General features: G+C 39.0%; 9 protein-coding genes across 9 annotated transcripts; 5 read left to right on the forward strand and 4 right to left on the reverse strand.

Annotated features, from left to right (window-relative positions):
- Positions 1 to 116: 116 nt before the first annotated feature.
- Positions 117 to 1,058, reverse strand: KTI12 (Kti12p; the record flags this gene model as incomplete). The annotated part of the gene is made up of 1 exon (XM_033911627.1): positions 117 to 1,058. One exon carries the CDS (start codon positions 1,056 to 1,058, stop codon positions 117 to 119), a length of 942 nt encoding a protein of 313 aa, XP_033767518.1.
- A 2,361-nt stretch (positions 1,059 to 3,419) lies between these two features.
- HAP4 (transcription factor HAP4) lies at positions 3,420 to 5,081 on the forward strand (the record flags this gene model as incomplete). Its single annotated transcript, XM_033911628.1, has 1 exon — positions 3,420 to 5,081. One exon carries the CDS (start codon positions 3,420 to 3,422, stop codon positions 5,079 to 5,081), a length of 1,662 nt encoding a protein of 553 aa, XP_033767519.1.
- A 522-nt stretch (positions 5,082 to 5,603) lies between these two features.
- On the forward strand, positions 5,604 to 6,986 carry SLD2 (Sld2p; the record flags this gene model as incomplete). Its single annotated transcript, XM_033911629.1, has 1 exon — positions 5,604 to 6,986. One exon carries the CDS (start codon positions 5,604 to 5,606, stop codon positions 6,984 to 6,986), a length of 1,383 nt encoding a protein of 460 aa, XP_033767520.1.
- A 355-nt stretch (positions 6,987 to 7,341) lies between these two features.
- SPAR_K01060 (putative short-chain dehydrogenase/reductase) lies at positions 7,342 to 8,271 on the forward strand (the record flags this gene model as incomplete). Its single annotated transcript, XM_033911630.1, has 1 exon — positions 7,342 to 8,271. The coding sequence occupies one exon, from the start codon at positions 7,342 to 7,344 to the stop codon at positions 8,269 to 8,271; it is 930 nt and encodes a 309-aa protein (XP_033767521.1).
- Positions 8,272 to 8,738: 467 nt separating this feature from the next.
- On the forward strand, positions 8,739 to 10,094 carry AAT1 (aspartate transaminase AAT1; the record flags this gene model as incomplete). The annotated part of the gene is made up of 1 exon (XM_033911631.1): positions 8,739 to 10,094. One exon carries the CDS (start codon positions 8,739 to 8,741, stop codon positions 10,092 to 10,094), a length of 1,356 nt encoding a protein of 451 aa, XP_033767522.1.
- A 290-nt stretch (positions 10,095 to 10,384) lies between these two features.
- Positions 10,385 to 13,762, reverse strand: SEG2 (Seg2p; the record flags this gene model as incomplete). Its single annotated transcript, XM_033911632.1, has 1 exon — positions 10,385 to 13,762. One exon carries the CDS (start codon positions 13,760 to 13,762, stop codon positions 10,385 to 10,387), a length of 3,378 nt encoding a protein of 1,125 aa, XP_033767523.1.
- A 636-nt stretch (positions 13,763 to 14,398) lies between these two features.
- GFA1 (glutamine--fructose-6-phosphate transaminase (isomerizing) GFA1) lies at positions 14,399 to 16,552 on the reverse strand (the record flags this gene model as incomplete). The annotated part of the gene is made up of 1 exon (XM_033911633.1): positions 14,399 to 16,552. One exon carries the CDS (start codon positions 16,550 to 16,552, stop codon positions 14,399 to 14,401), a length of 2,154 nt encoding a protein of 717 aa, XP_033767524.1.
- A 747-nt stretch (positions 16,553 to 17,299) lies between these two features.
- Positions 17,300 to 18,844, reverse strand: APE1 (metalloaminopeptidase APE1; the record flags this gene model as incomplete). The annotated part of the gene is made up of 1 exon (XM_033911634.1): positions 17,300 to 18,844. One exon carries the CDS (start codon positions 18,842 to 18,844, stop codon positions 17,300 to 17,302), a length of 1,545 nt encoding a protein of 514 aa, XP_033767525.1.
- Positions 18,845 to 20,085: 1,241 nt separating this feature from the next.
- On the forward strand, positions 20,086 to 24,657 carry HSL1 (protein kinase HSL1; the record flags this gene model as incomplete). Its single annotated transcript, XM_033911635.1, has 1 exon — positions 20,086 to 24,657. The coding sequence occupies one exon, from the start codon at positions 20,086 to 20,088 to the stop codon at positions 24,655 to 24,657; it is 4,572 nt and encodes a 1,523-aa protein (XP_033767526.1).
- Positions 24,658 to 24,781: the final 124 nt, after the last annotated feature.

Below are 24,781 nucleotides of genomic sequence, written 5' to 3' on the forward strand. Positions count from 1 at the left end.
CTATACTTTCTCTTTTCTATTGAAATATATATTTTATCTTATGTATGTTTTTTGTATTATAAAGAGACAAAGTTTCGTTTTGTCATTTTTCTTTTGTTTTTGATTACGTATTAATTTCAATTCAAATTTTTGTTCAGATAGTCAGCGAAAAGGGGACCGATTCTACCCTGATCTATATCTCTTAGTTTGTTAAAGTTAATAAATTGTCTCTTCAACCTTTGCAATTGCGCTAAAGTGACGACGTTACCAATAGGTAGGTCTACGAAAAAGCAACCATCATCATTAATATCGGTAATGCCTTCGGAAACAATGACTCTTGTTCCGTTACTTACCCCTCCAATAGAGGTCAAACTCTTGATATGGTTCATTATGGTTTTTATTATCTTGCTAGTTTCGACGTCGAGAACCTGGATGAAGTTGGACTGGGATGCAGGTTTAAGTACGGTGGCTGAATTTGGTTTTTGTAAACCCTTGCTCAATGGATCATTGTGCCCACTGCTTTTGGCCGATTTGGAAGTCTGGAAGACCACTTTACAAATATCGTCAATGTAGTCAGTTATGCTGTCCTGAGGAGTAAGAATAGCAAAGAGTGGAGAATCCCATCGGTTGTTTGAGTTAGGCTCTTCGTATCGTTGAATCAATTGGTTCAATAATTCGGTTTCCCAAGGGTTCGGGTTTGAAGTCTTATTCCACTCAAAAATAGTCTCTGGTGGACACAAAGTTTGAATTACACAAAATGTGGTAGACAAATTTTTCACCTCGCAGTGAAGTTGATACCGGAAACCCTTAATATAGTTCAACGAATCTACAATGACTATCTTGTTTCTGGATAGATCTCTTTTCACAGCGGAGATGATCTCCGACCTCAATTTTCTTTCATCTTGCGAAGTTATATAATCTGAATGTTTTATGCCCAGAGATTCGTCTGAATGATAAGTTATGGAATATTTACTTAATGATGGGGTCGCATCGATTCTGGATTTTAGTAGTTGCACTAAATGGTTGGCAAGCGTCGTTTTACCACTACATGGGTATCCTGTAAAAAGCACCAGTGGCATCCTCTTCCTAAATCACCTGTTGAGTTTTTGCGACGAATTTACAGGGCCCTTACACCTGTTCTGATACATTATTGTTCACGTTTTACCTGTTGATCAAGTGCTTTTAATTTCTTTTTCCATCGCGATGACGATGATGATGGAACGGTCAAAAAAAGTCAACGAAAAAGAAAAGAGATTTTTTTTCCCACCATATGCGGAGAGAATATGTTTACACCAAGAGAGCAAGGTGCATGTATGCTGTTTTTAGCATATCACGGTGCGTGAAGGTATGACATAATGATTTGCAAGGTGATGTTTCCTTATATAGCTATTGGCTATAGCTATGGCTATGGGTCTAATTAAATCAATTCAATAATTGTTTGTCTTACAATTGCTTTTCCTTTGTTTTCTCTTTGTATACATAATAAGTTGCCTATTTGCCCAAAATTGTGTCCTTTCTTCCTTTCGGTTAGTATGAGATATTTGTTTTCAAAAATAAAAGGAAACAACAAAAGGATTAATCTTATGTAATGCAATACCTAGAATCGGGAAAAACTTGCTTGTCGTACCAAGGAAGGCAGCACTGGCGTGCCTTGAATTAATATAACTCCTAAGACAGTGGGGGGTTGCTTTAGTTGTACAGCATAAGACTCCCCCGGTTCTGTTCGTATACGTCGTCGTGCTTTGCTTGCGAAAGTAAGGGGTTCAAGAAACAGAAAACAGAGTTTTTTTGGATAAAGTTTAAACAACGGAAACAGAACAGCAACGAAGGGGAGAAATAGAACAGAATAAGAATCAATTATGTAATTCCGTATTCCGTAATATGCTGTACCGGCTGTTGGCCGAGAAACCTGCTTATCAAGCGGGCCGAATATGCTACAATGCGTCCATTACTTGTACTCTATCAAGGGATGATAGTAGTGGAACATATAGTATTGCTTTTCGCCGCGCGGGAGGCGAAAAGCAAAGAAAACCTACAGTATTTTCAGAGAAGTTCTGCATTATGTGCGAGAAAAAACACATATAGAAATATTAACACTGGATAGGGTAACAAATCGAGCGCAAATCTTATCACGTGAAACAGCGAAGGACCGCCCATGCTTTAGTGCACAGGTCAAGATTTACGAAAATACTGTGCAAAGGCGACGGAAAGAATTTAAAGGCTTGTTACGTAGAAGTATAGGCAGGGCCGCCATTTAGAGATATGCTTTCTGGCTACGGGCTGATGACTTGGCGGTAGTGATATGCCATGAGATCACTATTTCACCGGCAACTGTAGGCAAAAACCATTTATGTCTTTTTTTTCACCTTACGGGATAACCTCTGCTGAGAATTTCCCAAACCAGGCAATAAATAATTGCCGGGATTTGAAACCCGGGCGCCGGAGGTTGATCGCACGGCAAATACATAAGAGCCTTCTCCGCAATACGGGCTTTCTTAAGATTTTCTTGGCCAAAAAGCGAGTCGGCCCCGAAAATCGAATCGGGAACAACGGAGCAACACAAGGACAAGGTGATTCAGTCGTGCAGCCCGGAAAAAAAAAGACTGTCCTGCGGGCTTTATTCATTCCAATGCCGCTCAGAGGAGACACGCGTTTCGTGGGCTTTAGACCACTACCCCGGCGTTCAGAGAAACCCCCCGGGGCAGGGGTCCGAAGTCTAAAAGTTTAATGTGGAAGTAGCGAGGGGGGAAGACCGCCGCGCACAGATGGCCAGCACAGCAGAGCGGGGCCGAGGCGGCAAACGAGGTTATGCCCGCTGAACCTGAAAAAAAACGAAAATTTTCTTTCATCAAGGACTAAAGTTTTATGTTACGGATCTTGCGCGCGGTAAGCAATGGCCGTAGCCTTCCACAGTTACTTCCAAGTGTCATGTATCGATTTTGCAGATTGTTCCAAAAGTAAATGGATTGCTATTTTCTTTCCGAGATTACTCTAAAAAAATTTACTGAGTATGAGTTTGTTTCTAGATAAATTATATATATTCGAAAGCTATTAACTAGTCTCCTATATTAATTTCCTCTTACTTAACCCCGTGTGGTTGTTTAAGTCCATCTCCCTTTTCATTTTATTTATTTTTTTTTGCTTCATTATTTGTTAATTCAGCTCTCCAAACCCCAGTTTTATATCGTATATGCTATCTAAAGGTCCACTTCACACTTAATAGTATAACAAGATCTCTATAAAGAAACCAGAAAAATAAAAAAGGGTCATTATTTATTCGAGCAGATCATTATCAAACGCATAGGAAGATATTAGAACATAGTTTTACATTTTTTCCCACACATATTTATTTGCCTCTTATTATATTAACGAGCATTTTAATGGGTTGCTGATTTGTTTTACCTACATTTTCTAGTGAAAAAAAAAACAAAAAAATAATCATGACCGCAAAGACTTTTCTACTTCAGGCCTCCGCTAGTCGCCCTCGTAGTAACCACTTTAAAAGTGAGCATAATAATATTCCATTGGCCCCTGTACCGATCGCCCCTAATACCAATCATCATAACCATAGTTCGCTGGAATTCGAAAACGATGGCAGCAAAAAGAAAAAGAAATCTAGTTTGGTGGTTAGAACTTCCAAACATTGGGTTTTGCCCCCTAGACCAAGACCTGGTAGAAGGTCGTCTTCTCACAACACTCTGCCTTCTAACAACACTAATAATATTCTAAACGTTGGTGCTAACAGCAGGAATAATAGCAACAATAGTACCGCTTCGAACAGGAAGCAAGCTTCCAAAGAAAAGAGGAAGCCAAGACATATCCAGACGATCGATGAAAAGCTAATAAACGACTCGAACTACCTAGCTTTTTTGAAGTTCGATGACTTGGAAAATGAAAAGTTTCATTCTTCTGCCTCTTCCATTTCATCTCCATCTTATTCATCTCCATCTTTTTCAAGTTATAGAAATAGAAAAAAATCAGAATTTATGGACGATGAAAGCTGCACCGATGTGGAAACCATTGCTGCTCACAACAGCTTGCTGTCAAAAAACCACTATGTGGATTCTTCTTCAAATGTTCACGCACCCCCCACCAAAAAATCAAAGCTAAACGATTTTGATCTATTGTCTTTATCTTCGACATCTTCATCGACCACTCCGGTGCCACAGTTGACAAAAGATTTCAACGTAAATCTAAATTTCCATAAGATTCCTCATAAAACTTCATTCCCTGATTCTCCAGCAGACTTTTCCCCAGCAGATTCAGTCTCGTTGATTAGGAACCACTCCTTGCCCACTAAATTGCAAGTGAAGGACAAAATTGAGGATTTGAACGATATCAAATTTTTCAATGATTTCGAAAAACTTGAGTTTTTCAATAAGTACGCCAAAGTTAATACGAATAATGACGTTAACGAAAATAATGATCTTTGGAATTCTTACCTACAATCGATGGACGATTCCGTGGGTAGGAACATTGGTGATAGCCAACAGGTAGACAATGATGATAATATGTCTTTGTTAAATTTGCCAATTTTGGAGGAAACCGTCCCCTCTGGGCAAGATGTCAAGATTGAGCCAGACGAAGAAGACATTTGGAATTATTTACCAAGTTCACAACAACAAGATTCAGCACGTGTTTTGAACAAGAATATGAATTCTGACAAAGCAAACATGCAAACAAATAACGACGAAACCTACTTATTCCTTCAGGACCATAATGAAAGCACCAATCCGCATCAAGACGGCGAGCAAGGTTCAGAAATCACTTTGGCTGACAATAAGTTCTCTTATTTGCCCCCAACTTTAGAAGAATTGATGGAAGAGCAGGATGATAACAACAGCAGGTCTTTCAAAAATTTCATGTTTTCTAACGACAACGGTATACCATGTTCAAACATTGACGGTGGTACTGGTAATGACGATGATGACTACACCAAAGTTTTAAAATCTAAAAAAATTTCTACATCGAAGTCGAACGCAAACCTTTATGACTTAAACGATAATAACAATGATGCAACTGTCACCAATGAATTCGATCAAAGCAGTTTCATCGATGACCTCGATGAAGACGTTGATTTTTTAAAGGTACAGGTATTTTGAAGTAGGCATGTTGCAATAAAACGAAAACAACTAAAAATCACGAAAACAAAAAGATATTATACAATAAAAAAAATCTTATTATGGGTAATGATAGTATTCTTCGCCTGCTCAGGTGTCCTTTTCCTTCAACAGCAAAATCAAATTAAAAAGCGAAAAAAACAAAACTTGAATGTTTTTTAATGATGTTAATGATATTTTTTCTTTCTTTATCATAAAAAAATTAAAACTAAAAACACAGATGGGACCATAAACCCATTATTTTATTTTATTTATATACCGTTTCTGGTACTTAGTTATTTATTCTCATACATATACACTATATTCAAATTACCTAAGAGCATTTTCACACATCTATTACGTCTTCTTTTTCTTTTTTCCTTTTTTACTCATTCTCCATATTTCACGTTTACGCGTATGCTAGAACACGTCAAGCAAGAAAAAAATGGCAAAATAAAATCTTTATATACATCAAATTTTTACACGGAAAGGAAATCTGTCCAGTGATTTGATAACTGCAGTTCAATGTTCTCATTTGAGCTGGAACAATTGAAAATTGAATTGAAAACATGGGAACATGATTTCATCAATAAAAATAAAAGGGAACCCACAAGGGATGACATCAAGAGTCTGCGTGATGTTAGGCAGATGTACAAGCAATATTCCATACTAAAAAAGAAGCATTCTTTGCAACAACAGAAACTTCTTGCTCAAGAATCGGTTGAAGTACCGGCACATAGCAAAGACAATGATGAAATCGTTGAGATAGGTCCTACTCCCCAAGTTTACGGTAAGGCGATTAGTATCTTTGACATGAATTTGTCGCCTATAAAGCCCATATACATGACATTCACAAATAATACTGATATAAACAATGATAGTTCTAAAACGATATCTAATAAATCTTCCCCACAGAAGACTATGTCTCTAAAATCATCTCCAGAAGATCGGACACTAGTAGCAGAATCGATATCCAATGTGAAGCGCCAGTTAAACTTTCAAATCCTCAAGGCTTCTTCTACACGTACTCCAATTTCATCACCATGTAAGAAATGCGATGGACAATCAGCAGAAATCAAGAAATGGAGTCCGACAATCAAACCTTTACTGGAATCCGGTAAGCCATCGAGGTACTATGGACCCAATTCCCCACTAAAATTGGATGAAGAAAACATTCACTTGAATATTCCACTTAATTCAAATACTAAACGCCGGCTTCAAATGGCATATCCGTCTTTACAAAAAACTCCTTCGAGAGATAATCATGTGGACATTTCAGTTTCATTTAGTCCATCTCCTTTAATCAGAAGGCCTCTGACGAAATCCCTGATAGAATTGGCAAGGGAGCATACTGAAATTGTGAAAGAATTCAGTACTTTGCAGGGAGAAGATATTGAAGAAGATATTGAAGAAGAAGAGGAAGAAGAAGGAGAGGATGACAAGGATGGTCGTGATGAGAAAGACGGCGAAGATGAGAGCAGGCTAGAGGATGGATTAATTAGACGAAAAGTTGTAAAGGATATATTTCAAGAGGACGATGACAATGAGGATAACCAAGCAAGGGAAAATACTTTTATAAGAAAGAGACCCAAGAGAAGAAAGGTTATCAGAAGATTACGAGACGACGATCCAGAAACCGAGCCCACAGCTGTTAAAAGAGATGTCCATAAGGAGCTGATGAAACTGAAAAAAAGAAAAGTGGCAGAATTTTTGGGATCCACTTCACAACTCTCTGACACTGAATTTGAAAATAATGACGAGGCAACCAGCGGTGTAGTAAATCTAGAGCAAAAGCCTGCCGCTAAGCGCAAGGGCAGGAAAAAGTATAATCTTGTCAGTAATAACTTTAGAAGATTAAAACTGCCAAAGAAAAACCGCTTTCCTAACAGACGCTGGGGAAGGAGGTGACCATGATCGAATAAAGAATACAGACATTTTTAGCTTTATAGACACATATAAAATATCTAGTTAGACTCTTCCCGCTGCATCAAGAATAGACATTTAATTTTTATATACAATTTAAGTATCTTTTATTAACATAGAGATTATCCTATCTGATCTGTTTGCTCTCGTTGCTAAATTAGGGGCTTCATTATGTGTATATATTACATAATCTGGGATCATCAATTAGGGGGGCAATAATCGGCAGAAGTATAAAAACACTTTAAAACCATTCCAATGTAAAAAAAGTGAACAAACCTACACAGTTTGGGTATCCACTCAAGCAGGAAGAACAAACGATAGTATTTGCCTGTTTAAGAGAATGTTTTGGAAAAAGGATCCTACTGTCACTTGGGAAAGAAAACATATCAATGACATTGACTTCAGCTGTTTTAATGTGGCAATAATTGGCGGAACAGGTGGAATTGGACGTGCCATAAGTAGAGAGCTGGCCCAGAGAGATGCTAGAGTTACTGTTGTCGGACAAACATTTAGGGACGAGGACCTGAAAGACAAAATTAAATTTGTCAAGGCCGACTTAAGTTTAGTGTCGGAATGCAAGCGTATTTCTCACAGCGATGAAATTCCTTACGAGGAGTTAACGCATTTGATTTTCACTACAGGCATCTTTGCATCACGCCAGAGGCAAGCTACAAGTGAGGGCTTAGAGAAAGACATGGCGGTGAGTTATTTGAGTAGATATATCATCTTCCATGATGTCGCTAAGCGATTAGGAATTAGTAGGACAAAGAAAGACGATTTGCCAAAAGTTTTCGTAGTCGGATTTCCAGGAAATGGTCAACTGGGGGACCCAGATGACTTAAATTCTGATGAAAAAAATTACAGCGCCTATGGCACACACATGAATACAGTGGCAGCTAATGAAAGTTTGGTCCTAGACGCCAAAGATAGATATACGAACATAGATACCTTCGGTTTGAACCCCGGTCTGATTAAAACAAACATTCGTAGTAACCTTCTCGGCAGTGACACTTACCTTAGCCGCATCACAGAATGGATCATTAGCTGGACCTGTCAAAGCGCAGAAACGTATGCTAAGACAATTTGCGCCTTGATTGTGAGCCCTGCCATCGAATCACGCAGTGGTACAATGTTCAGTAACAAAGGTGATGCCATCTTACCTACGCCTGGTTTGACCAAAGACGTTGTTGAGAAGTTCATGGAAAATTCGGAACTTCTAGTTGAAAAGGCCTTACGGAATCAAAGCCCTTTTACGTCCAGTAACGAGTAACTTGCTGTAACTAATTAGTTTCTACTTAAATACTTTCCTTTTTAAAAAGCGTTTGCATGCAGGCAGCCATCGTCGATGATTCATATTCTTCGGATGCGGAATATAGCTTCCACTAGTTTTGCACGCCGTGCCGTGTGATTGTTGGAGTCATAGTTCACATAGCTTTCCATTGTCAGGCGCAACTTTGACGGAAATGGCATCTTGGAGTGTGGGCATATTACTCTGCTCTGCTCCAACATATTTGGGATGCCGCATTTTTCATATTTTTTTTTGCATTTTTCGCATAGGTATATAAATTGTTAGCAAGTGTTCGCTCTCTGTCTTGGTTATCTAATTGCTAACCGTCGCAAGTGAAGAGAAAAAATAAAGAAAAGACGATAGCGATTTTATAAGCGATAGCATACTATCAGGTGCGTTTTTCTTCCTCAATTAAAACTTACTAGTCATTATCTCTGGTGAAAGACTTAATGTTGAGGACGAGACTTTCTAATTGGGGTCTATGGAGGTCCTACTACACGTCATCGCTTAGTAGAGTGCCTAGAGCACCTCCAGATAAAGTCTTGGGATTATCTGAACACTTCAAGAAGGTAAAAAATGTTAACAAAATCGACCTGACAGTAGGAATATATAAAGACGGTTGGGGCAAAGTGACAACGTTTCCCTCCGTTGCCAAAGCTCAAAAATTGATTGAGTCTCATTTAGAACTGAATAAAAATCTCTCATATTTACCAATAACAGGTTCTAAAGAATTTCAGGAAAACGTTATGAATTTTCTGTTCAAGGAATCATGTCCGCAGTTTGGCCCGTTTTATTTAGCTCATGATAGAATCAGCTTTGTTCAGACTTTAAGTGGTACCGGCGCCCTAGCTGTAGCAGCTAAATTCTTGGCATTATTTATTTCAAGAGATATTTGGATACCTGATCCATCGTGGGCAAATCATAAAAACATCTTTCAGAACAACGGTTTCGAAAACATTCATCGGTATTCCTATTATAAGGACGGCCAGATAGATATTGACGGATGGATTAAGCAGTTAAAGACCTTTGCATATAACAACCGGGTAGAAAACAACAGGAATCCACCCTGTATCATCTTGCATGCGTGCTGTCACAACCCTACAGGTCTCGACCCAACAAAAGAGCAATGGAAAGAAATTATAGATACTATATATGAGCTAAAAATGGTACCCATTATTGATATGGCTTACCAGGGTTTAGAATCTGGTAACTTGTTAAAGGATGCATATTTATTGAGACTATGTCTCAATGTAGATAGATATCCAAATTGGAGCAATGGTGTTTTTCTTTGTCAATCTTTTGCCAAAAACATGGGGCTTTATGGTGAGAGAGTTGGTTCCCTAAGCGTTATCACACCTGCCACTGCAAACAACGGAAATTTCAACCCTCTACAGCAGAAAAGCTCATTGCAGCAAAACATTGACTCGCAATTGAAAAAAATTGTCAGAGGTATGTACTCCTCTCCACCAGGGTATGGTTCTCGTGTGGTAAATGTTGTATTATCAGATTTCAAATTGAAGCAGCAATGGTTCAAGGATGTTGATTTCATGGTTCAGAGATTGCATCACGTCAGAAAGGAGATGTTTGACCGTCTAGGTTGGCCTGATCTAATAAATTTTGCACAACAGCACGGTATGTTTTACTATACAAGATTCAGTCCAAAGCAAGTTGAAATACTGAGAAACAACTTCTTCGTTTATTTAACAGGTGATGGTAGATTGTCACTTAGCGGGGTGAATGACTCAAATGTTGATTACTTATGTCAATCTCTTGAAACAGTTTCGAAAATGGACGAACTCGCATAGTATTTTTTCTCTTCATTGCAGTTTATTATTGTCTTTATTTTTCTTTTTCTCTCACTTTTCTCCTCTCATCTTTGCCATACAACAATTTATAGAATTTAATAATTTTTGTAATAATTAATCAACCATTTATCTACTTTATATACACTTCTCAAACGACGAGATTGGGTTAATAAATATTTGGACTATTTACTAAATTTCCTTCTAAAAAATGACACTGAACAACAGCCAATCATCAAAATTACACTGGCAGTGTACCCTAGCCTTATATTTCATTTTAGGTGGTTTCATGTTTATATCTTTCCCGATAATTTTCTTCCAAAAATTTTTTTAAGTTTCCTACCAAACTTACTGTGATTACCATGATGGTGGTGTGACTTATCTTTCATGGCTGTATCATCATTATGAAGTTTGTGTATTTCTCCGTTTTTTTCAATTATAGTCACAGGAACACTTAATGGTAGTACTTTAGACAGCTCAGGATTTGTTGAATCCAAAGCTGTTGTTCCACCAGATATGTTCCTGTTTGACAATTGGCTTTTATTTCCGAATAGTGAAAATCGGTGGCCTTCTGTACCAGCTTCGCTTACGTTTTCGTTAGTGTTCATGGATGATACAGTGTAAGGAGAGGAATCATCATTGTTATAACTATTCTTATTGGCTAATATTGGCGTGTCGTTTTCGTTGGGCTTATTTCTAGAGTCGATCATTGAACTAACTATCTCTGTTTCGTTCATAGAATGAGCAGAATGGTTTGTTCTTGTTTTCAGCGGAGAAGGCAAACCAAAAGTCCATGATTTTCTTGAGACATGGCCTTTTTTTTCCTTCCTTTCCTCTGCTTCCGAACTTTCTGCTGCCGCAATTTGAGTATTCTTCGTAATAAGCGGCTCTCTCAAAGACATGCTTTTAAATCCGAGATTATCTCTCACAGGCCTTTCCTTCTCAAAACTAGACTTCTTGGCGGGGAGTTCATTGGGGTAAAGAGCACTTTTTTTTTTATCGATGTCCAAAGGGACGTGGTCAGGCAATTGTCTTGAAATTTTGCTTGCCTGAGGGGCCTTTAAATAACATTTGGAAGCCTCTTGTAAAGCGGAGCCCCTAGGAGTTGGAGGAATTGATGCTTTTTTGCTATGATACGAAGGGGATGAGGCATTGGAAGATGAATGTGATAGTTTATCCAAAGGAGTAGCCTCATTCGAACTACCACGTAAAGTTCTTACGCACAAGCGATTAAAGGTTTTCCTTTTATCCTCGAGACGCCTGGGGGACATCACAGGAACTTCTTGAAAACTAGGTTTATTGTATTTTTGCTCTGAAGTACTCGTTGGCGGACTATGACTGTTTGTTCTCGTGTTGGAAGCTGTTGTGTCCTCTACATGAGTATCGATATCTGGAGACGTATCGACTGAATAAATGGACGAGGAGGTACTTGATGGAACAGCAGATGTTTTCAAAGCAGTTTTAAATGCTGATTGTGGTGAGCCTTTCAAAAGGTCAGGCGCAACTCTTGTGGATTCAGTGGAAGATTTTGAGTTCACATTTTCTGAATTTACATCGAGAATATCTGAGCTTGTGCTAGTGAGGTAAGGGTTGGCACCACGTAGGTACTTAGCCATGTTTGTTCCGGACTGACTAACTTCAGCGCTGCTAGAATTCGGTTCATTATTTTTGTAATCCTTTGTTTCCCTGGAATTTTCTAACGGGTATTTTAATGGAGGCACGCTAGTTATCGTCTGTTCCATTTGAACGGGTTCATGCATTATTACGTCATAAGAATCATGATATTCTTCATCATCATCATCGTCGTCGTCGTCGTCATCGTCATCGTCATCATAATCGTCCTTGTCATCATCGTCCTTGTCATCGTCATCCTTACCATGACAGCTACCGTTGTTGAGACCGTCATTTTTTTCCTTTGCACCTTCTGTCTCATCCTCTAGTCTAATGTTATTGATCCCAGAAGCGTCAAGAAACGCTTCAGGACTTTCCAGTTCATTATCGGAAAGTGCCGCTTCCCGACCTTCTTTTTGGACTAAAAAACAATTCGTATCGACGAGGTCTGGCTTATTTCCTTTTGCACGTTCTTCCTGTTTTTCTAGATCGTTTTCTTCGGGAATTTTCAGTCCAGTGTGATCCCTGCCAATCTCAGATTCTACACTTGTCTTTGCGGTAGCGCGAAGGTCGGTTGCTGAGCCTTCTATATAATTATAATCGGATAACTCGCTGTCAATAAGACTGTTCGAATCTTCATTCGGCCCCGCTTCGCTATCTGAGTTCATATGTAGGGCAGAATTGTTGAAAGAGTCGGGAAGGATAGTATTTACTAAGCTTTCTTTGGTAGCTATAGAATCGTTGTTCTCTGAATTTTCGATATTCTGAGCTTGATCTAAAACTGCTGTTGATACTTTTTCCACATCTTTCGGAAGTGAGTCGGCAGGCTCAGGTTTTAATAAAGTCGGTAGACGAATCACGGCCGATCCAACTTTGGATTTTACTTCCTCTTCTTTGGAAAAGTGCTCTTTTCTTTTGCTTTCTATTAGTTTTAATTCTTCAGCTTCAAGGTCGGCATTCTCCTTAGCTATATCCAGCTCTCTTTTCAACAACTCCATCCTCCGTTCTTCATCTAGCTTTACTTTTCGTAATTCTAAGATTAAGCTTTGTTCCCTTTCTTCTTCGTTCAATTTTGCTATCTCGATATGTGATATTTTTTCCTCTAGGGTATGAACCTCTTTAAGTAATTTTTCAATCTCTTCCTTTTTCTCACGTCCATTGAGATTACCTTTGTCTTTCCCAGATACGCTGCAATCAAGTACGCTGGACTCAATAAAAGAGTTTTCGTCATCGGATATAGTCATTGGTTTAAATTCAAAAGGATCATGAAGATCTTCTTGTAGTTCCTGTTCCGTTTCTTCATTCATGGTTGTTTGTATTAATGGGACGTTGTTATTATTCGGTTGCTTTGATGATTTAGTATGCATCTTAGGCGATATTTTACTAGGATAATTGTTCCTTGATTTGACTTCAGGTTCAGCTTTTCTTTCATGTAGTCCTGCTGTCTTTGTAGTTTTCTTCCTATGCATTGGTCTAGCATCGTCGTTTCGAGTAGGTAAAGAATATGCTCTGCCACTCGGATGATGTGAGTGGCTGTTTGGACTATATCTTGGAAGCTCTTCTTGTACTGGTACTTCCACAGCCACTAACCCCCTAGGGCCCGGTATGTATTTTTTTATTGTCCTTGTTATACTGCCTGAGTTATCAAGTGACATAGTCCTTGATTTATTGTTTTGACTGGTCAAACCTGAAATGTTCAATATCTTTGATGACTGGTGACCTCCGAATTCTCGAAAGGTAGTTTCTGCATCTTCGTTGGCCTTGCGTTGCCTTCTCACGGTCGAATTATTAGAGGTATTCGTATGTCTTCGATTTGGTAAACTTGACGTGCGCCCGGAGTACCTGTGTATGTTTCCATTCATTGAGGATACCCTTGTGTTAGTCCTAGAATTTGAGATCATTGTATACCTATTAATCCCTGCGATTGACGCAGTCCGAGATGTAAAACTCTGGTTGTATTGTGGTATTTTACTTCTGTCAACCGTCCTCCCGTTATGACTGAGCGCATTGCCAATTGCTGCTGCTGCTGCTAGCGCATCTGGGCTACTTTGTTGGACCATCCTGCTATTTCCAATGTTTCCACTACTTGTTGATACTTCCTTTTTTTGGTACTGTTTGCCTGATGTCAATTGTTGAAATTAATGGACGCTATTTCTTCCCTAATAACTAAGTAATTTGAAAAGCGTATACGAAGAAAACCAAATTTCGATTTCTTACTTTAAATTTTGGAAATTGCCTCTACAACAATAGCAAAATCCCTTGACCCTTTTTTTTTTTGTTGATTGCCTATTGCTCGTTCACTTCCCACTTATTTTCACTCGAATTTCACCAGAAGTTGATATGGATAATCATCGGATCAATTCCTGCGGGTAAAAAGGCGGACCCAACCCAGTATAGGGTTCAGTACTATTTAAAGGATTCACAAGAAAGACTCTATAAGGTTAGAAATCGTAACAAAGTTAGAACACATTTATGTAGCAGATCTGATTAGGAACTGCAATTATCTTTTTGGTTATTCATATAAATTATAATTTTTTTATTTATATAGAGAATACAAGTGGAATAATCTTTAATGCCAGCTTGTAGTACGCATTACAAAATAATGGAAGGAGCTCAAAATTGAAGAGCGAAGGAAAAGTGACAGTAGAAGGGTGGATTGGAGGGTTGGATGATGGAGAAAAAGTAAATAGGTTTACTTATTCGACGGTAACAGATTTAGCCAAGTTTCTTGGAAAATCAACATCGATCCCTTTGTTAACAGCCAACCAATATGACATTAGTTGTAATGGAATAATATTAATTAGACCTTGTAAACAATCAACAGTTTGTGGAACTTCTAAGGTTTGCAGGTCAATTGACTTAGATTTTTGGGCCCACACTTCATCATTTTCGTTACAAATAATAATTGGATGGCCCTTTCTGGCAGTAACTTGTTCAATAGAAGAAACCACTTTAGGGAATAAAGAGTCCCTGGTACCAAAAGCAATGATTGGCAGGTTTTCGTCGACCAAGGCCAAGACACCATGCTTCAATTCACCCGCTAAAACACCTTCAGAATGCATATAAGAAATCTCTTTGATCTTCAAAGCACCCTCCAAAGCAGCAGCAAATTGGTAACCTCTACCCAATAATAACAAAGACTTTTGATCCTTCAATTCAGTGGCGCAGAGCTTTTTTATTCTTGGTTCCAACTTCAATACTTGTTTAATTTGGCCCGGAATTAACTTCAAGCCTTGAATAATTTCAATCCTTCTGTCTATCTTCGATACACGGTCGTCTGACAGCGATAGAGCAAACATGACCAGGGCAATATATTGGGAAGTATAGGCTTTTGTAGAGGCAACACCAATCTCAGGACCAGCATTTATATGAACACCACAATGGGTGACACGAGAGATCGAAGAACCGACACTGTTAACAATTCCTACAGTTAAGGCCCCTCTTTCTAAACAATAATTTAAAGCCAACATGGTGTCTGCAGTTTCACCACTTTGTGAAACAAACACACACACATCGTCTCTGAAAACAGGGCATTTTCTGTCCAGAAAGTCTGATGCTAATTCGACACTAACTGGGATATCCGATAATTCTTCAAAGATAGCACGAGTAGCCAAACATGAATGGTAAGAAGTACCACATGCAATCATGATCAGCCTCCGTGCTCTTCTAATAACCGGCAACCATGCCTTTAAACCACCCAATATCACTTTGTTATTTTCATAATCGATCCTACCTCTCATGGTGTTGAAAGTAGACTCAGGTTGCTCATAGATTTCCTTCTGCATAAAATGGTCGTAAGGGCCCTTCATAATCTGAGCTAATTCCATCTCTAAAGTTTGAATGGACCTTGTCATGGATGCGCCTACTTCTCTTCTAGATCTATGAATATGTAACTCGCCATCATAAATATGAGCTAAATCGTCATCTTCTAAAAACAATACCTTCTTGGTATGTTTAACAACAGATGCCGCATCTGAGGAAACAAAAAATTCCACCGGCGTTGGGGAGCCATCCTCTGATAAGAATGCTCTGGATTGAGAATGTCTTAAGTTAAATTCGTTGGCGGCAATTGGTAGTAAATTGGCATTTTGGGAACCAGCTTCAAATTCACGAGCTTTTTTTGGGCCCAAGCCAAATGATTTGTTGTTTGATTTCAACGGAATTTCTGGTTGGCCAGCGTTTTCTTCGGGAAACTCCACATCCACGAAATCAACCTTTAGTTTTTTTTCAGATTTGACACCAATCAGTAAAGGAGACCCTTTTCTGGTGGCAATAACTTCATTTGGATAGTGGCAAGACTTACATAATAACCCGTATGAACCTTCCAGTTCTAAAAGAACCAGCTTGGTTAATTCATGGAAATCTAAATCATGCCCATTTTGTAAATTTGTATTGTATAAATGCAAATATAGTTTAGCAATACACTCGGTATCAGTATCACTTTCGAATTTGTAACCTTTGTTAATTAAAAGGGTCTTCAGTTCCCTAAAATTTGTGATGATACCATTATGAACGACCACAAACTGGTCCTCTGGGTCAGACCTTTGAGGGTGACAGTTAACTTGTTCTGGTTGACCGTGAGTAGCCCATCTAGTATGCGCAATACCGCAATGAGAGACAAAAGTAACATCCCTATTTGGGTTTTGCTTAGTAATCTCTTCTTTCAAAGCGCTCACTTTACCGATTTGCTTATAAATAAAAGTGGAATCAGCTTCGTCACCATCGATAGCGATACCGGTAGAATCATAGCCTCTATATTCTAATCTTTGTAAACCATCCACTAAGGTGTCGATGATTTCTCCTCTGGATCTTTCCACCAGATAATTGCAGTAACCAAAGATACCACACATTTTTTTATAACAGTTGCTGTTGATTTGCTCGAGAACTTATTGCTTATTTGGCCCTGATAACTATATATAAAAAAGAAATACAGTTATTCCTTGTTTATGCTGGCTTTTTGTCCACTTTTTCTCAACTATATAAGTATACTATTGGAAACGACACCGGTTCTGTAGCTTCTTAGTGACAATAAGTGTGACAGACGACTGTGTGAATGCCTTCTTGGAAGCGAAAAGAGGTACGTGTTCCAAAAATAAAAGCTGAGAAGCGAAAAGGGTCGAATGTAAGACACTAAATAAATATTTTAAGAAGAGGAGAAGTCGCCTCAGAAACGCTAAAATGCATCCGATTTCCCAAAGAGGAAGTCTAATGTTTTCGATTTGTGAAAAAAAGATAAAAATCGAGGAAAATGTAGCGAGCCGCACGTTACCCGACGTATTATTTGAGTGATCGACGGCGTCACAAAAGAGAGAATGCTTGGCTAACTAAGAAGAGTGTGTGGTTTGTTTCATCTGATACGGATGGCAAGGCCCACATTGACGTTCATACGTGTTTGTTGATTTTCTTGCCAATAAAAAGTTTGGGGTTTAGGTATTTTTTGAATGATTTATTTATAAATAGATATTTATATCTTTACGGTCTTGATGGTGTTTTTTTCTTTTGGTACGTTTTTTTCGTCTTCCTGATTTATAATCAAAATATTTTTAGAAAAAGGGCGAAGAAACAGAATCAAAAGAAATGAAAAGAATGCGGCAAAATCACAATTCTCCGAATTCGTCGTAGACGGACCTCCAGTTTTTGAAGAACCCATTGAAGAACTTAACACCTAATCCGACATCCTTGGATCCTGTAGCAGCTCTGATGCTGTGCATTGACAATTGTGCGATGCCCAGGTCTATGGTGCGAGCACCTGTTTGAGAGGCCAACGATGGGCCGATAGTACCACCTGATCTTGAATTGTTTTTGATTTGGAAGTATTGCACCTTGTCTCCATTGCGGCGTGCCAATTCTTCTACTAGGGCAGTTCCTACGACATCTGTAGCCATATGACCGTTAGGATCTAACGATAAAGTAATTCCGACGTTGGGCACTGGAAAATGATTCTTCAGATAGACTTCAGGAAAGTTTGGGTTGTAGAGGTGGTTGACGTCTGCGGACAGAATGATGGAATTAGCCCAAACTGTGTGCAGATCAACTGGCCTCTTGGTGAAGGCAGAAGAACTACGTTCCACCACCGACTCCAATAAGCCACCTTTTGCGCCTTGTCTTGTCAATGATCCGATTTCTTCATTATCATACAAAGTGACAGTGGAGAACAAATCAGATTCTTCGGTGTTAACGTTCTTAGCGTAGCAAATCAAAGCAATCATTGCTGCAAAACTACACAATCTGTCATCTAGACGTGGTGCAAAAAGGAAATGCTTACCGATACCGCCAATAGTACCCTTTTGAACATCAAATAAGTCCAAATCCATTTGAACCAATTCGGATACTTCGACGCCGGCTAATTGGGCGACGTACCTTAGCAGGTGAATGCAGTGTTTGCCAAATAAAGGCGATTTCTTTTCGTCGTCCGTAGGAGGTTCATTGCCTTTGTCATCCGGAGAGGGGAAGCCGATTACTGGGATAGTTTGGTCCTCTTTATCAAATGGGCCTTCAGCTGGTTTACCGAAATGAGGAGCTAAAGAAGGAATTCGACAAACAGGTAAGGGTGTAGAGTCAACCAAGGCGCTTTTAATTTCGTTAGTAGCCTTCTTCTTGTAAAGAAGGCGACCACCAATACCCAGGTCCCTGTCTAGCCACAACTCATTCAGAGTACCTCCATAAGGAGCAACTGCAATCCTTCCATAACCTTCGGCTGTGTCCTTGAAGGAGACAGGCTTCAATTTGACCGTCAAAGCGTCCACGTGAGAACCAATGATACCGACACCCTTTTCGGCTTTCCAGTTCTTGCCCAGGATAAAGGCAGACAGATTGGTCCCATTTCTGATAGTGTAGAATTTCCCACCATCTTCGCTAATGGAGTCATTCCAGTTGGATTTCTCGCTCAAGTATTTGAAGTCATGCTTATCTAATAATTTAGCGAAAAATGAGACTACATGGTAAGTGGTAGGATTCTTGTAAATGAAGTCAATAAATTCCTGTGCAATGTCCTCGTAATTGTTCTCGAGGATGCACCACGAATTTTCGCTTTCCCTCTCTTCCTTCTTTTCATTCGCGGTTTTAGTATTTTTGGATGGCTCCACAGTTAACATCTGTAAAGTTTTCTTCAATTGTTCCAGTATTTCACGTTGTTCCTCCATTTTTTTTTCTTGTTTTAATTTGTAGGCTATGAAAATTTTTACAATTGCACTAAGATTAGAGACCAAGCTGTATATAGCGTACGTCTTGTTCTTATAAAATCAACTACTTATAAATGAATTTTCACTATCTTACGGAACGATTAAGGGGTGTGTCAACAATTTACCTAACCCTATTCTCTCTGGCTATCGTTTGCTGTCGCTGCATATCTTTCAGCGCATGGTTGCACAAAACGACGTCAGCCCTATCCTCATTTCCCAAAAGCCCTGTCTCAAATTATTTTTTTTGAATAAGAAGAAAAGTGTTCTTTCTCGGACCTACTATGCCCTTGAATGAACCTTCAGGAAAACGAACGCTTGCAATCTATACCCTAACTTAGAAGCTGACTAATCCATATTCCTCATGAAATGGTGCGACCTCTATTTATCCCACGCTAAAAAGGAAGGAGTGGTTCTTGTTTGACGCTTCTTTATCTCATACCAACTAGCGCAAGAGATAAGGGATTGCAAGGTCTTTATGTCTCAAAAGGTAAACGCAATTACATTATTCTGCAGGCATTGACATTAAAAGCATGAATACCTGACGGCGTTAGAAGCTGACGCGCTTGCCATGGTTTGAGCCGGATTCACAAGACAAAACTGTATGAACAACTAACTGCAGCCGTAGATGAAACTGAGGCGAATAGTGCACATATGTGCGTTTCTTCAATAACAGGGAAGTTAGAATGTGTTGCATTCGTCCTCCTTTTTCGCGTTGTGAAATATTTTTGCTGATTTTTCTTTTCGCGTGGTCGTTTTCGCGTTGGCTGTTTGGGCTAAACAGTAAAAACTATTCTTCATCACGTACCGTACCATCTTGTACCGGCTGGGAGCAGCATTATAGTGGCCACTCTTATTGGCGTTCTTAATATAAGCAAGTGCCCTTTTGTCTCGAAAGCTGTTTTTCCTTAATCACTTACTCAGATTGTAATCTCGCTAGTTATCCGACTGCTAGGACGTAAATTGAACATCGAGAAATCATTGAAACAAAGAGTTGAACTCAAAATATATCATCGAACAGGCTGGATATCCATCAAACTTGCTAACAATCGCGAAAAACGAAAAACAACAAATTACGAGAAAGTCAAGGTAAGAAGAACAACGTCAATTTGCTGGACGAAAAATACTAATAAATAAATCAACAACCAACTATTATTCATTCCTTTATTATTTGTTATTAATATTTTTTATTCTTGCCACACAATATGACTGGCCATGTTTCAAAATCTAGCCAGGTACCTAAAGGCCGCCCGTCCTCGTTGGCGAAGAAGGCAGCTAAAAGGGCTATGGCCAAAGTGAATTCGAATCCAAAAAGAGCGTCGGCGCATTTGGAGCGTGTGGTGCAATCTGTGAACGATGCCACTAAAAGATTGTCCCAGCCCGAATCTACAGTAAGTGTTGCTACAAAATCATCAAAGAGAAAATCCAGAGACACGGTAGGTCCTTGGAAACTTGGCAAAACATTAGGGAAGGGATCTTCCGGTAGAGTTCGTTTGGCTAAAAATATGGAAACAGGGCAATTAGCTGCCATTAAGATTGTGCCCAAGAGGAAAGCCCTCGTTCATTGTTCTAATAACGGGACCGTTCCTAATTCTTACTCTTCTTCCATGGTGACTTCCAATGTATCCTCTCCCTCAATAGCATCCAGGGAACATAGTAATCGTTCTCAGACTAATCCATATGGTATAGAGAGAGAGATAGTGATTATGAAATTAATTTCTCACACAAACGTAATGGCGTTGTTTGAAGTTTGGGAGAACAAATCAGAGTTGTACTTAGTGTTAGAATATGTCGATGGTGGTGAATTGTTCGATTATTTGGTCTCGAAGGGGAAGCTACCTGAAAGAGAGGCTATCCATTATTTCAAGCAGATAGTGGAGGGTGTTTCTTATTGTCATTCTTTCAACATATGCCATCGTGACCTGAAGCCTGAAAATTTATTGTTAGATAAAAAGAATAGGAGAATCAAAATTGCTGATTTCGGTATGGCAGCTTTAGAGCTTCCTAACAAACTTTTGAAAACTTCATGTGGTTCTCCACACTATGCTTCTCCTGAAATCGTTATGGGAAGACCATATCATGGTGGTCCGAGCGATGTCTGGTCCTGCGGTATCGTTCTATTTGCACTACTGACCGGTCATTTACCGTTCAATGATGATAATATCAAGAAGTTGCTGTTGAAAGTTCAGTCTGGAAAATATCAAATGCCCTCGAATTTATCTCCTGAGGCTCGTGATTTGATATCAAAAATACTGGTAATTGACCCAAAAAAAAGAATTACTACCCAAGAGATATTGAAACACCCTCTGATCAAGAAATATGATGATCTCCCGGTTAATAAAATGCTCAGAAAAATGAGGAAGGATAACATGGCGAGAGGTAAATCCAACTCAGACTTACATTTGTTAAATAATGTCTCGCCCTCTGTTGTAACTTTACATTCAAAAAGCGAAATTGATGAATCGATTTTAAGGAGTTTGCAGATTTTGTGGCATGGAGTTTCTCGTGAACTAATCACTGCTAAGTTGCTTCAAAAGCCAATGTCGGAAGAAAAACTATTCTACTCATTGTTATTGCAGTATAAACAGCGTCACTCAATATCATTGTCCTCGTTAAGCGAGAATAAAAAATCGGTAAAGGAAAGTATCATAAATGAACCAAAAACAGAGTATACATCCGAAATTTCCAATATCATAAACGTAAGGAGCGACAATGATGTGAAAACTTTACACTCTCCAGAAATTCATTCCGGACGTGCTTCAGAATTAAGTCGAAACAACACCATTACAAGCATTAATCCAAAAGTTAACGCCCCTGTGTTGACACAAAAATCACAGTTTAGTATCAATACGCTCAGTCAACCAAGAAATAATAAGCCCGAAGCTGAATCTGTAACATTACCACCTGCTATTCCCATATTCAATGCTTCGTCATCAAGGGTTTTCCGTAACTCATATTCTTCTATTTCATCACGTTCGAAAAGATCCCTACGTTTATCAAATTCCAGATTATCATTGTCCGCTTCGACTTCTAGAGAAACTGTGCATAATAACGAGATGCCTCCGCCTCAACTGCCGAAATCGCCTTCAAGGTATTCGTTGTCAGGAAAGGCAATCCACGTCTCTCCATCTAATAAATCAATACATAAATCGCTTTCAAGGATGAACATAGCCCCAACTGCTACTGTTAGAAGAACGTTACAAAATTCAGCTTCGAAGAGATCGTTATACTCATTACAGTCAATTTCAAAACGTTCCCTAAACTTGAATGATTTATTAGTCTTCGACGATCCTCTCCCCAGTAAGATACCGGGGTCTGAAAATCTGGATAAATCAGAACCTCACTCGTTGGAATCAGACTCTGACTTTGAGATATTATGTGACCAAATCTTATTTGGAAACGCTTTAGATAAAATTCTAGAAGAGGAAGAGGACAACGAAAGAGACAGTGATACGCCAAGACAGAGGCGTAACGATATAAAAACCGCGACAGATACCGTTACAATCTCTGGGTCATCTATGGATAAGGAAAATGAAGGCCCGGAGTATCCAACCAAGACTGAAAAAAAATCATTCAATATGTCGTATAAACCATCAGAGGAGATGTCAGGAATCTCTTCATTTTCTATCTTCCAGGAAGAAAATACTTTGACTTCGAGTTATTTGGAAGAACAAAAGCCAAAAAGGGCGGCCCTTTCTGATATCACAAATTCGTTTAATAAAACTAATAAACAGTTTTTCAAAAATCAAGGCATGAGGATGGAAAAGAAGATCCACAAAGAACAGCCCCTCAAAAAAAATGACCGCTCGCCACCACTTAGACCTGCTCAGCCCCAAGAACTTCGTGTACATTCTTTGCCTAATGATCAAGGCAAAGCATCCCTATCTCTAGATCCTCGCCGTAACGTCTCCCAGCCGGTTAATTCAAAAGTAGAATCGCTATTGCAGGGATTGAAGCTTAAAAAAGAATCACCCTCTCACTGGACCCATGAGAGGGGTTCCTTGTTTATGAGTGGAGATGCAGAAGATGAAAAACCTGTCAAAACCTCGGATGATTCGATTGAAAGTTCATACGGACATTTCACAACAGTAGCGACATCTTCAAGAGATCCCAGTGTTTTAGCAGAATCCAGTACGATTCAAAAACCACTGTTGTCTTTACCTTCTAGCTTTTTGAACACATCTATGACATTCAAAAATCTTAGCCAAATACTCGCTGATGATGGTGATGATAGGCATCTAAGTGTACCGCATAATCAATCTAGAAGTGTAGCCATGTCACACCCTTTGCGAAAACAATCTGCAAAAATATCTTTAACCCCACGGTCTAATTTGAACGCTAATTTATCCGTTAAACGTAACCAGGGCTCACCTGGCTCCTATTTGAGCAATGATCTGGATGGAATCTCGGATATGACGTTTGCGATGGAGATACCAACAAACACTTTTACTGCTCAGGCAATTCAACTAATGAACAATGACATGGGCAATAATAAGCCTAGCGCATCACCCAAAGTTTCTTCTTTTTCAAAGGGCAAAGGAATCAAACAGGCAGACTACGTTACGAAGGAAAAAGGCGTGGATAATAGCGAAACTAATCATATTCCAGATTATACTGTACCAAACACATATGATGAAAAAGCCATTAACATTTTTGAAGATGCGCCCTCCGATGAGGGGTCATTAAACACATCTTCGGAGAGCGATTCACAAGCAAGCGTGCATAGAAAAGCAGTGTCCATTGATACTTTGGCGACTACAAATGTTCTTACTCCTGCAACAAATGTTAGAGTAAGTCTTTATTGGAATAATAATAATTCCGGTATTCCCAGAGAAACTACTGAAGAAATACTTTCGAAACTCAGATTGTCACCAGAAAAACCTCCAAATCCATATGTGCAAAAGAGGTTTTCTTCCGCACGTGGTAGTCGTGATAGCAATGCACTAGGTATTTCCCAAAGTTTGCAGTCAATGTTCAAAGATTTGGAGGAAGATCAAGATGAACATACTTCCCAAGCTGATATGCTTGAATCAAGCATGATCTATCCAAATCGAAGACAATCTGAGGAAAGCGCTAATCCAAAACAAAGAGTGACAATGCTTTTTGATGAAGAGGAAGAAGAATCTAAAAAAGTAGGAGGGGGAAAAAGAAAAGAAGAGCAAACAAGGTTGGGTAGTAGTATAGCCGAGGAGCCTTCCCAACTTGTGTTACCGGTGGTTCAAAAAAAGGATAATGCAGATATTACAGAAAATATCAATCTTAAAGTACCAAAAGCCTTGTCGCAGATTAAAGCCACGAAGGATATCGCTATGAAATCAGGCCCACCCGCGCATACAAAAACCCCGGTAAATACTGTGAAAAGTGCAAAAAAATTTGAAGTTGAAGAAGCGCCTGCCAATGATAAAAAGAATTGGTTTGTTAAACTATTCCAAAATTTTTCTTCTCATAATAATGCTACTAAAGCATCTAAGAATCATGTAACGAATATATCATTCGATGACGCGCATATGCTAACATTAAATGAATTCAACAAGAATAGCATTGACTATCAATTAAAGAACCTGGATCATAAGTTTGGGAGGAAGGTGGTGGAATACGATTGCAAATTTGTAAAAGGTAACTTCAAATTCAAAATTAAGATTAGCAGCTCACCTAATGCGTCGACGGTAATCACTGTGAAAAAAAGAAGCAAACACTCAAACCCTACTTCCAGCAAAGCCTTTGAAAAGTTTAATAATGATGTAGAGAGAGTAATTCTTAATGCCGGACGTTCATAAATTCTATATAGATGTTAGATAATTATACAACAATAATTTGAGAAATTTATTGTACCAGAACTGAATGGGCGGGCGTGAAAAAGCTAAAAGAACATTAATACAAATGAAGAGATATGAAGAAAAA

The sequence above is a fragment of the Saccharomyces paradoxus genome, chromosome XI, assembly GCF_002079055.1.
Source record: "Saccharomyces paradoxus chromosome XI, complete sequence".
In the NCBI taxonomy this organism is placed as follows: Eukaryota; Fungi; Ascomycota; class Saccharomycetes; order Saccharomycetales; family Saccharomycetaceae; genus Saccharomyces; species Saccharomyces paradoxus.